This window comes from Chenopodium album, chromosome 11 (genome assembly GCF_948465745.1).
Source record: "Chenopodium album chromosome 11, dcCheAlbu1.1, whole genome shotgun sequence".
Lineage (NCBI taxonomy): Eukaryota > Viridiplantae > Streptophyta > Magnoliopsida > Caryophyllales > Amaranthaceae > Chenopodium > Chenopodium album.
In genome coordinates this window covers 51422721-51436160 of record NC_137844.1, presented here as the reverse complement: position 1 = coordinate 51436160, position 13440 = coordinate 51422721, and the positions used below count along the sequence as shown (strand labels likewise).

The window sequence follows — 13440 nt, the reverse complement described above, 5'->3', positions numbered from 1 at the left end:
TTTTTAATACATTTTTACTTTACACTCTCTACTATATCTTGTCATTACTTTCTCCCCACCTAATTATTACTCTAATACCACAATTAACCCTATATTTAATCAAACTCCTTTCATCCTTAATAATCTTTTTGTTAACCCTGAACACATAATATAAAGAATGAACACATAATATAAAGAACTTATAAGATATGGTAAGAATATTAACAGTAAAAATGACGAATATGAGTGTGTAATTTACCCTATTATACATTTTAAATAGTTACAGTTTTCCAGAACACACAAGAAGATTAATTGTAGACGGAAGAGTGTATTTATAAATAAATCTCAACACCCAAAAAATGAAAAAGAACGTGGAGTAATTGAAAAAGGAAAAAAAAAAAAAAAAAAAAAAAAAAAAAAAAAAAAAAAAAACTTTAATTTACAATATTAAAACAAGTCTACATCTTCTTCATTTTACCTCTGATTTAATATTTTAAGAAGTCAGTCGTTTCTTTCAATAACAACACTGTTGCATGCTTCCACCTTACATACATAGAAGAGAGAGATTCAGATACTAGATTACCCTCTCTAGATCTGCACATTCCTACGATCTCTCACTGAGTTTCTCTCCCGAGTCAACCTCGGAATGCGATTCTGCTACTCGTCTATTTAGTATCGTTTTCCGGCAATGCTCGCCGGAGCTCCGTTAATTTTCCGGCTGAGCTCCGGTTAAACTAACCGTAAAAATTAGATATGTTTAAGTGGAGGAGTGAGAGAACTAAAATCACTGCTATTTTCAAATTGCAGTTTCATGCTACTCAGGTAACTTGATTTTCTTTTTTAATTAATTGTGTCGGCGGTGATTACAACTTTTCCAATAATAATGTGGTTGAAATTTTTGAATAATATTTAGATATTTGAGTACGGCGGAAATGGTTTGGTGGTGTCGGTAGTGCCGGCGGAGAATGGCAAACCGACGGCGAGGTTGGAGAAATCGACGGTGAGGGAAAATGGTTGTTATTGGGAGAATCAAATTTACGAAACAGTGAAATTGATTCAAGATCCTAAAACTGGAAAGATTCAAGAGAGAATCTACTACTTTCTCATCTCAACTGTACGTTTTGTTGATTTTTATTTTTTAAATTTGTTATTTTGTTTGATTGTAAGGTTTCTATTTTTGGAAAGAATTGTGATGTAAAATTGGTTGATGAGTTGTTTTTTTGTTGGCATTGAAATTGCAGGGATCACCAAAAAGTAGTTTAGTGGGAGAGTTTTCTGTAAATATAGCGGATTATGTTGGAGCAACAAAAGCTTGTTCAGTTTCATTTCCATTTAAGAACTCGAATTCGGATTCTTATTTGCATGTTAGTACTCTTCTTAACCTTTTAATTTTCGTGAATTCTTGTATGACACGGTCTCATTATCAGGCCGGGTTTTGGCCAATTACTCAGAAATGATTCATTTTGGTTTTTAAAAGGAATGTGATTGAATCATTGAGAAAAAAAAGTGTTGAGTTTTTGAGGTTTCTTATCAATGTGATTGGTTAATGTGATAGGTTTCCATTCAAAGGGTACAGGAGAATAGTAATCATGGCAGAGTTCAAAGGTGTGAATTGAGATATCTATGTATTACATTTGCTTTTCGAATTTTCGTGTTTGGGTATTTTGTTGATATGGTATGGGGGTATGCAGAGATCTTGAAGAGAATGAAGGTTTAAGAGTAAAAGAGGATGAGGATAAGAGCTTAAGACGACATTTTAGCAATGGCGATGCAGAGCAAGCTACCATGTCAAATCCTATTGAAGTAAGGTCTCACATTCGGTTTTTGTTTTGATTTAATCTTTGGCATTGTAATTCTCTAGAGAGATTATTGGAGAAATGCATTCAATTGATAATAAATCAAGTCATTGATAATGCTACTATTCTGATTATTTGGTTTTCAATTTGCTTATTGTTTTGGATAATTGTTTGCAGGATCTACCCTTGAGAAAGACGGTGTCACATACAGTGGGGTTGAATGGTACTCGTAGAGGGTCCAATGGTTCGGACATCACATTGTCGAGCTCTGATAGCAGCTCAGGATTAAATACTCCGCGAGAAGTTGGAGTAAGAAATATTAGTAATGTCAAAGATCAGACCTCAAACAGCTCAGGCTATCAAGATGAGCACAAAACACAGTGGGATCTGGCCATTGTTCCTGTCAATGACTCAAGCACTGAGTATTCGATGAACAGCCCTAGAGATTTCTTTCCCAGTTTGAGATCTCCCATGGGTTTGGATGATTCTTCTGACATGCTCAAAGCTGACCTTGTTGCTTTATCTAGGAGGGCAGAAGTGTCTGAGTTAGAGTTACAAACTCTGCGAAAGCAAATTGTGAAGGAGAGCAAAAAGGGACAGGACATGTTGAGAGAAATCACCAGCTTAAAGGAGGAGAGAAATGCACTTAAGGATGAATGTGAAAAGCTCAAATCCTCTTGTAAACGTTCTGATGATCTGAATGTCAAAAGCAAGTTTCAGTTTCAGGGGGATCCGTGGACTCTTGTCGAGTTAATCAGGGAAGAGCTCAGTTACGAGAAGGATATGAATGCCAATCTTCGGATCCAGCTGCAGAAGACACAGGACTCAAATAATAAGCTGATGCTTGCCGTGCAAGATTTAGAGGAGATGTTGGAGAAGAATGAGAAAGGAGTTTCCCATATACCAAACAGATCCACATCTGGAGAAAGTGCGGTAGAGATTGAAGAAAGTATCCAAAAGAGTCAGAGTGATGATGATGAAGCGCAAAAGGCTCTGGAAGACCTTGTAAGGCAGCATAGTGATGCACAAGGGACATATTTACTTGAACAAAAGGTGATGGACCTATGTAGTGAAATAGAAATGTATAGGCGAGATAAAGATGAGTTAGAGATGCAGATGGAGCAGCTAGCCCTAGATTATGAGATATTGAAGCAAGAGAACCATGAATATTATACTAGATTGGAGCAAAGTCATCTCCAAGATCAGCTGAAGATGCAATGTGATGGCACAAGTTCTTATACTGCAGCGAGAGAGCTTGAAGCTCAGATACAGAAGCTTGAAGATGAACTTCATGAAAACTCTGAAGAACTATCACATTGTTTGGCTGAAATAAAGGATCTTGAAGCTCGTAATTCAAGCCTTGAGGAAAAGCTACAGAAACAAGCGGAAGAATATGAAGCTGAGATAAAAGATATCACACATTCCCAGATGGAACAGCAGCAGAGAGCTGCCCGAGCAGAAGCTGATCTTATTGAGTCTGGTGCTATCATAAATGAGCTTGAAACTGTGATAGAGAAGTTGAAGAAAGAACGTAAAAAACATTTAGAAGATTTGTCAAGCTCTTCGGCTGCTATAGAAGAGCTTGAAGCTCATAACTATAATCTGGAGGTAGAACTAGAGAAACAAGCACAAAGATATGAAGCTGATATAGAAGCTCTTGTTCATGCAAAAACAGAACAGGAGCAGAGAGCATTGAAAGCTGAAGAAAGTGCTGCCAATACTAGCGCTACCGTGAATGAACTTGAAACCCACATTAAGAAGCTGGAGAATGAGCTCAAAAGGCATTCTGAAGTGTCTTCTGGTAATTTGGCTTCAGTGAAGGAACTTGAAGCTCATATCCAAAACCTTGAAGAGGAGATAGAGAAACAGGCGGAAGGATTTGAAGCTGATCTGGAGTCTGTTACACGTGCCAAAGTGGAACAGGAGCAGCGAGCAATCCGAGCAGAAGAAGCCCTGAGATTGATGAGGTGGAAAAATGCTAATACAGCTGCAAGAATTCAAGATGAATTCAAAAGATTGTCGTCTCAAATGCAGTCGTCATTTGATGCTAATGAGAAGGTTGCTAGCAAAGCATTGACTGAAGCTACTGAATTACGACAGCAGAATCGCTATCTTCAGGATATGCTTCAGAGGGCTCATGAAGAGCTTGAGTCAGCGAAAGATGAATACGAAACAAAACTGCATGAACTGTACGGTCAAATCAAAATGAAGTCAACTCAGGTAGAGCAGATGGAGGTTGAAATTGCAGAGAAGTCCAAGCAGGTGGAAGTCCAGAAAAAACAAAGTGATGAACTCCAAAGAAGTGTTTCAGCTGAGAAGTTGGATCACACTTCTGAATTAGAGAGACTAACATCTGAAAACAAGTCACTGGCTGAACAGATGAAAGAACTGTCCAAGGAAAGAGATCTGCTAATTCAGAAGGAGAATACTGCACGCGACAATTCAGTGAAGGAGGTGGCTGGAAAGTCACTTGAGGAATTGATTGTGTTGAGAAATCTCAAGAATGAGAAAGAGCAGGCAATTACAAGTCTGAAATTTGAAGTGGAAGAACTAAAAGCTCAATGTGGCAACTTGCAGCATTCTTTATATGAGGACGAGTTGGAGAAAGAGAAATTAAGGAAGCAAGTGTTCCAACTCAAAGCTGATCTAAAGAAGAAGGATGAAGCAATTTTGAGTATTGAGAAGAAGTTTCATGAGAATGGGCGAGCCATAGCTCAAGATAAACCGAGAGGTGCTTCCAAAAATACGAAATCAGAACGTAATCTTAAAGAGGTTGGTTCTAAAGAAGTAATCACTTTGAAGGAGAGAATAAAATTACTCGAGGTAAAGACCCTTCCTGTTTCCTGTATCTATTATGTTTATCTTGATTGCAAACAATTACATAATTGCATGGTATGCTGTTTATTCAGCAAGAAACTTGGTGCTACTTATCAACAACTATGCATATTAAATCCTGAGTTGTTCAACTTTGTATATTCAAAACATCTTTTGCAATGACAGGGGCACATTAAGTCGAAGGATGCTGCCTTAGAGACCTCTACAAATGCGTTCCTGACAAAGGAGAAGAGCCTTCAGAAGAAAATCGAGGAAATGGAAATCCGATTGAGTGAAATCAGTCAGAGTAATCAAGGTGTCGTCCATGATGAAGTTAAACAGGTTTGTTAATTTGTGTTTTTATTTTTAATTCAGCAATCAGCAACATGGCTTTATATTCAAGCTGAGTGAACATGTATTGAAACACAAAATTGAACATGAACCACCTGCCAACCACATGCTTGGATCAGTTGCTAAGAGAGTTAGTACAATCTTAACCAAAGGTCTGGAATTTTAGCCTTGGGACTGCAACATTATTGTTTGAGGTCCAACCTGGCTCGGTGCCTTGAAAAAATTAAACATAAATAATTACATTGTTTTTGCCTTGTCTCGGAATTGCATGTTAATCAGACAGCTTCGGAATTTTTCATACCTTTCTTTATGGTCTCAGAAGTGAATTCTAACGTTTGTTCGTTTATGACTCAGGAAAAGGTTTCTGTCGGGACACAAGTAGTCTGTCATTCTGAAGAAGTCACTTTAGGAAATATGCCTGAAGAAGCAAGCATCCCAAATGAAACTTCCAACAATATGGAGCCAAACAGGTAGTTTGATGATCAATGATGTTTAAAGACTTCTTGTTTCTGATTTTTTTGTTATTAAATAATTATAATGATCTGATGTATTTTCTTCCTAACCTGTCAGTGACAGTCAAAAAGAATCTGATGGCCAACAAAAACCATCCGACATTGATTCTGGAGACCAGCAAAAGATTGATGTTTTGTTGAAAGAGATGATTTTGTTAAAGGAACAGAACAAATCCATGGAAATTGAACTAAATGAAATGCAAGAAAGGTACTCTGAAATAAGTCTCAAATTCGCCGAGGTAGAAGGCGAAAGACAACAACTTATCATGAGAGTGCGAAACCTTAAGAATGCAAAGAAGGGCTGAGAACCTGATTCGAGTTTAAGAAATAACTAAAGGCATATAGCTTAATAGAAGTATCCCATAGTGAAAACCCAAAAACAAATTGTACTGACCTTGTTCCGGTGAATAAGATCATATGTAAATGTGCTAAGTTCATATATTTTTTTTCCCTTTTTCCTCCCTCGTTCGGCTCTGGAAATCTCCTCGAATGAATGTCAAATATTGAAGTTAGTGTTATACTGTACTACAAAATTGTTTGAATAGGCAGGTTTTTTTTTTTTTTCTTCAGTGTTTGTTACAGAGTAATTTGTTAATTTTTTAGAAATCTGGAGATGGGCATATTATGTCGGACATGAATTCATTTTATCAAAGTATAGTGTTCATTGATTTTGTTTGTTCATAGACAAATTGTTCAGACTTCTTGCATCATATTTACATTATCTTTACCAATTACTTTACTACGTTAGCAAGCCCATAAATTTTACCCGAAAATTTGTACACCAAAATTCAAAAAAAATTCTTTTTCTCCGTAAATGTTCATTATTACCAAGTATGTAGGAACAACTGACGAGGCTTTATTGGTTGATTATAGAAAATAAATTTTTACAAAAAGGTCGTCTTACCATGGACATAAGTTTAAATGCATAATACTCAGTACATTTTTTTGTGAATATTACGCGTAAATTAATTTTCATTGTTTCCATTTATCGTACTATCACTCGTCAAATGAGCCGTAGGACTGTAGGAGTATTCGTCTTAATTTTCCACATGTCGATACAATAATGAGAAACGAACTGTGTATGAATTTGGCATCATCAAAAAACCTTTGAGGCCCACCATCCCTCAACCATTGTTGACATAAAATCAGATATAATATTCAGGACAAAATGTGACACTAAAAGAATAAGAAGAAGAAGAATCAAGAATGCACAAAGCTTAATTTTGGTGGTAGTGAACTAAAGTGAAGAACTGAAGTAGTGAACATTCACGTGACATCTTCATGCCTACACAACATGTGGGCCTGGGCTTTAAATGGTAATACAGTAGTTGGGCCAGTTCTATTTGTAAGGTCACTTTGCCAGCACCATTATTGTTGGGTCTTTAATAATGTCAAAGTTTGCTCTGCCAATTGCCAATTGCCAATTGCCAATTGCCAATTGCCAAATATATTTGGTCATTCATTATAATCTTATTTAAATTGTTAAAATTGACTTATGTGATATGGAAATTCAAAAAGACCTAAAGACATTCCATTATTTCCCTAGAAAATAATCCAATAATTGTGACAAGTAACAATTAACAAGTCACGAAAATAGGAAACCAAAATGAGTCGCAAAACAAAACGGTTCCAAGAAGTTCATGCCTTGGTGATCAGGCTTCCTGGCCAAGGTTGAGTGAGACTGTGGACCATATTCCTCTATTTTCCATGTTGGGTTACCATTAACAACTTTGTTACAGAGTACTCCTTTTGTAATCCATATATAAGCTAATTATTTGAATAGTATGGGTTATGACAATTAGCAAATGGAGTTATCTTGACGTAGTTGGGGTTATTTTCAATGGGAAAACAGGGTTAATATTCATGAATAAGTGGAGTTAGGTGTATTCGATTCACTTGATTTTTACTTATCTGAAATTACCTTAACTTATTAAAACTAATCTTAGTTATAATTTGAACATGAGCAACCCTTATCAAAACTTATTTTTCTTGAACTGAACTTATCTGAATTTATTAAACTTGAAATAAGTGAAAATAAGATGAGCAAAACAAACCCTTAATCTTTCATTAGTCAAAAGTTCAAAACTCAAAATAAAAGAAAACGAGTTACTCAATTGAACAAATTAAGTTACTTATTTTTTTAATTACCTTCTTTTAGACCATATTTTTTTAATTACTACCTCCGATTTTTTTTAGTTGCAACTTTGAAATATTTTATATCTCTCAAATAATACCCCAAAGTTGCAATTAAAAAAAATCGGAGGTAGTACTTAATATTATTCATATAATTTGAGTTATGGACAAAATGGAATTACTCTCATGAACAAATGAGGTTATTCATAATTCACACCGCTTGGCCAGCCACACATAAGACTTCCCGTAATTGTTATAATGAAATGTTTAGATATTAGATATTAAACCAATCACATACAATTTATACGTTCATAATATCAAATTTTTGTACCCTTTTCTTAATGTCCAATAATGCATTTATTTTGAAAGAGTGTTTACATACTAAACATTTAAGGCGCACACACTAGGACATCAAGGAAAATTAGCTTATTTAAGACAAAAACATTTGTCCAAGCCATCAAAATCAAGTTATCATTCCTTTTTTTTTTTTTTTTTTTTCTTTATTCTTTTTGCCTTCCTTAAATTTCACTAGGATATTTTGAGTTGAGTTCAAATATCTCTTAAATCATGTTAGATTTTTTTCTCTATTCCATTAAAAAGGAAAAAAAGAAACAAAATATCTTACTAACATTAAGAACTTGGTTCCTGTTTCCTAAAAAAAAAAAAAAAGGAACTTGGTTCCTGTAAAAAAGGAAAAAAGAAACAAAAAAATATCTTACTATTATTAAGAACTTGATGAATTGGTACTAAAAATTAAAATTAAAAAAAAAATAAAAAATAAAATAAAAAAAAAATAAAAAAAACATTAAGAACTTGCTGGACGAAGGAACCGTTAAGCACGAAGTCAGTGAAGCAAACAAAGTTAATGAATGGCATTAGAAGTGTCAAATCGGATACCCAGATGAAGCTTGGGTTGAGTCACGATGGGTCAGGGTGTTTGGGTCAGGAATGACGGGTCATTTTATCCAAACAAATTAAATCAATCGAGTCAAGCTTAATTATATTCGAGTCAAAGGTGGGTCAAGGTATGGTCAGGTACAAATCGAATTTGGTTCAAGTCAAATTCAGGTCGAGTCATATCGAGTTCAAGTAAGCTCGGATTCGAATTTAATTGGGTTTATTTGGGTCAAAATAGATTTTAAAGACTTTGAATCGGGTCATTCAGATTCGGTTAGATCTCAGTTCAAATCAATTCAGTTTTGATTAGATCTCTGTTTAAATCAATCATGTAATTTTAAACTCATTATAGAGCTATTTCTATACAAGTATTTTAATATCTTTCACTCCTATCAACCCCATTTCTTAATTGTTAGTAGAATTTCTCACTTCTACAAACAATTAAATATAACCCCCGTAACGTCACTTTATGTTCAAAAACCCCCAGTCTCCACCATAATTAAAAAGTCGTTAACTAATTAACTCATAAGTCTTGGGTCGGGTTTAGTAGGGTCACGGGTAGTTTTGAATCGGGGAAAAAAAGATCAGGTAAAATAAGGTATTTTTCAGGTATAAATGCATGGTTTCGGGTAGATTTCGTTTCGAGTTAAATCGAATCCAAGTCTTGAATTGTTGGGTTTTATTGGTTTCGGACAAATAATGAGTCGATACCAAGTTGGGTTTAGATCGTAAATTTCCGGATAAAATAGATTTTGAGTTAGCTTCGGGTTGATTCCAGATCGAATTTAGATGAAAACTTTTCGAGTTCAACCAATTCGAAAACAGTTCTGTTTCAAGTAAACTTTTCGGGTCGGGTAAGTTTTTGACACCTCTAAATGGCATTGAGAGTAACAAGCAAGTGACTTTGTTTTTAAATTCTCTGCATAATTCCCTATAGCTATATGCCTATATATGATATATACAACCTTCCTAAGAGGTACTCATACATGCTATAAGAATTGTAATACTGTATATATCTGCTGAACCCTAAGAAATGTAGTATTATATACAAAGTAGGTAATATATGAAAATGTAGAACATCAATCATGAAAATGTAGTGATATGGGTTGTACCGTAGTATATATAATGTTATATATAATGTATAAGTGCATATATCTTGTCAACAACATTGTAATATTGGTTAATATATAAGGAGCGAGGTATAACTCTATTATCTTGTCAGAAATGAAGTTGCCTACATTGCTATGTTATCAACAACCCAATTCATAGATGAAATAAGAAATAAAAAATATAGGCAAAATTGGTATAAACCACCTTTTTTGTCCAAGTTTTTTGAAAAAATCACCCTTGTATTTTTTTATTTACTAAACCACCTTTTAAGTATCAAAATTCTTGATTGCACCACCCCTATTTCAAATTTTGACGAAAAATTTAACTGAGACGTCAAAGGGGTCCACAACTTGTGTCTTTCGCTCCTAAATCATGTATTTTTTCACCTCCAAAAACATTTTGCTACTTCCCTCTATGTAAATGCATGACTAAATTGAGTAAAGATCTAAAAAATCAAACCTAATTTTGCTACTCCCTCCGTTTTTTTTTAAGTGACACACTTTCCTTAAACGGCCGTTTTTTTTAAGTGACACACTTCCTCTTTTAGAAATTCCTTACATTTTAATAATATATCTTCACCCCACTATCTCTTACTTTATCATTTCTCACTCCTTTCATGGTTCCCACTTCCTCTCACATTCTTTTACTTTATCATTTCTCACTCCTTTCATGGTTCCCACTTCCTCTCACATTCTTTTACTTTATCATTTCTCACTCCTTTAACCTACCCCACTAACATCCTATTTTATTAAAGTCAATAAAATCTCCTAAAACTAAGTGCCGGTCAAACTGTGTCACTTAAAAAAAAGGGAGGGAGTACAAAAATTAAATTATAGTATTTGTTTATTCTCAAACCCTAAATTGAGGTAATTGAAGTGATGGTTGAGATGGAAGGGAAGGTTTTGCTATGGTTGATGATTTGGAAAGTGGATGGTTGAGATGCAATCTGTTAGATTTGAAATAGGGGTGGTGCAATAAAAAATTTAGGTAATTAAAATGTGGTTTAGTAAATAAAAAAACATAAAAGATGATTTTTTTTCAAAAAAGTTAGACAAAAAAGGTGGTTTATACCAATTTTACCAAAAATATATCATAATATCACAATATAACATCATAAAGAAGACAGTTATGTAAGAGATGAATGAGATTTCTCTATTGAGGAACAAATATTCATTTGGAAAGCATAAGAAAAACCAATCTTTTCTTTAACTTGTATTATGAGCATCTGATTATCTAGGTTAAAGCTCAAAAGAATTTGTTCAAAACTTAATAAATTGATACCTTCATTATAATTATAATTATAAAATATTATAAAAATTTCAAATTAATGGTTATGCTTTATTTTGCACAGTTCATAAATTAAAATTTTCCCTAAATCCAACAACATTACTAAAATTTTCAGAGTCTAATAATGAAGGCGTTCCACCCAAATAGGTGGAGTAATAAAACAAAACTGTGATGGACCTTTATAAAATTGCTCAATGATTTTCCTTTCTGCTAAGCTGTATACATCCATATCGCTTCCTCCTCCCAACTTAGAACTTAAATAATCGTCTATATTGTCATCAGTAAAATAGATACAATTAGCCTTACAACCGCATTTATCCAAAAATACATCTACAAAGAAGGTAGAAGATCCTATGCCGACGAAGATAGCTCGATTCCCACACCCTCAACTTTTTTAGCTTTCCCATTGTCAACATCCAACTCATATATCTCAAACTCAGTAGTCCTATAATCCGCTACATCTATTTTCGGATAGTCCGGATCATCATCATCTCCGGATATATGCACATACCTATGTATCACCAATAATGTACTTTCCGCCTCCACTAGGTATAACTGTCCTGTTGATTGTTCCAATAAAACACCTTGATCAATTAAGTCTACTACGGTTCGTGGTGGTTGTTTTGCTACCTCAACTCCGAAGGCTATAATTTTACCTAAATGATCAATGGCATAGAATTCCCCTTTGAAAAAACACACATCAAAAAACCAATTATTCGTTGTTGGAATAACAGTCCACTGGTGTTCCCCAGGTTTCCAAACAGCCAAACGTTGCGTTATGTCGAATATCATTGCAACTGCAACATCATCATCACAACAAGATGGCCACCCTGTTATAATAAATTTGAAAAACTGGTATGTATAGCTTTCATCGTCCCATGGCTCTTCCCGTCGTAGCATGCTAAGTGGAAGAGTTGGTGGCTTTATGACTTTGCCGGAAACGGAATCAAAAAGGGTGATGTTGCGGTTTCTCCTACTCACAGCAATAAGCCACCCCTTGGAAGAAAAATATCTGTGGTGGTCATCATCTTCTAGTTTGGGAAGATCGAATTTTCGAAACATGCGTTTGGAAAGGCTGTAAAATCGACGGTATGAACTGGTAGGAGAGTCAACTAGCATTAACCAAGGGTGTTGTGTTTTTTTAGACGGGCAGAAGTTGACACCCTTCGTTGCATCTCTCCAATTAGAAGAAACCTCCAAAAGAGTTTCGAAATCTTCCAAAGATTCGACATGTTCAGTTGCAATCTTTCCAGCAATGTCTTGTGGGATATCACTCCAATTTGCCATGCCAAATATTTGAAGTCAAAATCCAACTTGAGCAGACCTTCAAGATTAAACACAAACAATTAAAACATAGTACTCACTGCTTTCAAAAAAAAAAAAAAAAATCATAGTACTCACTTGTGAAATAGAAGTTGATTATACTTTGTCTAAAGTACAAGAAAACAAAACTTTATGAAATAGTTTAAAACAAGAATTTAAAAAAGCATTTAAGACATACGAAGCATTGACAATTTTAAACTACACCTTATCCATGTATATTTGTGACAATCTTTAAATATTCATAATCAAAAAATTTGAAGCTACAATACAACTCTAGAAGAAAAAACCCAATTCATATAGTCTATTTGATAAACCTAACTAATGATTAGTAGAGTTAGTTCTACGCTTCTAACAACTTGCAATCAAATATGGAGTACCCCTTACAATTTTTTTTTAAAAAATTACAATTTATGTGACCACTTTTAAAAACTTTTAAAAAAAATTACTAAAAAAATTAAAAGTTTGAGTACTATTATCACATTCTGCATTCTCACAATAATCTCCAGTTAAGTAAACTCAATTTATAACATTTCCGTCCAAAAAACCTATATGAACTAAGAAAATTGTCTCTTACAATAACCCTAAATTGGGTAGTACAATTCAATTGTACCAAAACTCTCAATTTAATAAAACCCTAAATTTAATTTTTTTGACATAAACCCTAATTTTAATATTCAATTGAGAAATTACATCATCTATAGTGAGAAATTAAAGATAATTAACTTATAATTGTATTCGTGTTCCATTGTTATTTCTACCGCAATTGATTGAAATTATATAAATTATGTTGTAAAAAAAAAAAAAATTAAGAAATCGATATTTACAATTAAAAAAAAAAAAAAAGATAAATTGAAAGAGAGAACAAACCTTAGGAATAGAGTGCAGCAGACAGAAGTATTGAAGATGGAGAGTTTTTTTTTTTTTTTTTTATTAAATTTAATTTTTGTTATTAAAAAGATGAGGGAGATCGAAGAAGAGTACACTATAAAAAGATGCGGAAATAGAGGACAAGAGGTACCGTATATTTGGTCATTCACTTATTCATTATAATCTTATTTAAATTGTTAAAATTGACTTATATGATATGGAAATTTAAAAAAAACCTAAAGACATTCCATTATTTCCCTAGAAAATAATCCAATAATTGTGACAAGTAACAATTAACAAGTCATGAAAATAGGAAACCAAACTGAGTCGCAAAACAAAACGGTTCCAAGAAGTTCATGCCTTGGTGATCA

At 34.0% G+C, this 13440-nt stretch overlaps 2 protein-coding genes across 3 annotated transcripts; one reads left to right on the top strand and one right to left on the bottom strand.

The window, feature by feature from the left end:
* Window positions 1-415: 415 nt before the first annotated feature.
* On the top strand, window positions 416-6141 carry LOC145567707 (uncharacterized). Of its 2 annotated transcripts, none has more exons than XM_081627068.1 (9): window positions 416-801; window positions 893-1093; window positions 1221-1343; window positions 1535-1584; window positions 1671-1782; window positions 1953-4598; window positions 4776-4931; window positions 5301-5410; window positions 5511-6141. In XM_081627068.1, exons 1-9 carry the CDS (start codon window positions 733-735, stop codon window positions 5755-5757), a joined length of 3714 nt encoding a protein of 1237 aa, XP_081483194.1. In that variant the 5' UTR covers window positions 416-732; the 3' UTR covers window positions 5758-6141. The 2 variants fall into 2 exon arrangements, with proteins under 2 accessions (XP_081483194.1, XP_081483193.1); XM_081627067.1 differs by having other exon boundaries at window positions 5295-5410.
* Window positions 6142-10951: 4810 nt separating this feature from the next.
* Window positions 10952-13230, bottom strand: LOC145569113 (F-box protein SKIP23-like). The gene is made up of 2 exons (XM_081628481.1): window positions 13070-13230; window positions 10952-12203 (listed from the first exon to the last, which is right to left on the bottom strand). Exon 2 carries the CDS (start codon window positions 12164-12166, stop codon window positions 11231-11233), a length of 936 nt encoding a protein of 311 aa, XP_081484607.1. The 5' UTR covers window positions 12167-12203; window positions 13070-13230; the 3' UTR covers window positions 10952-11230.
* Between the last annotated feature and the right edge of the window lie 210 nt (window positions 13231-13440).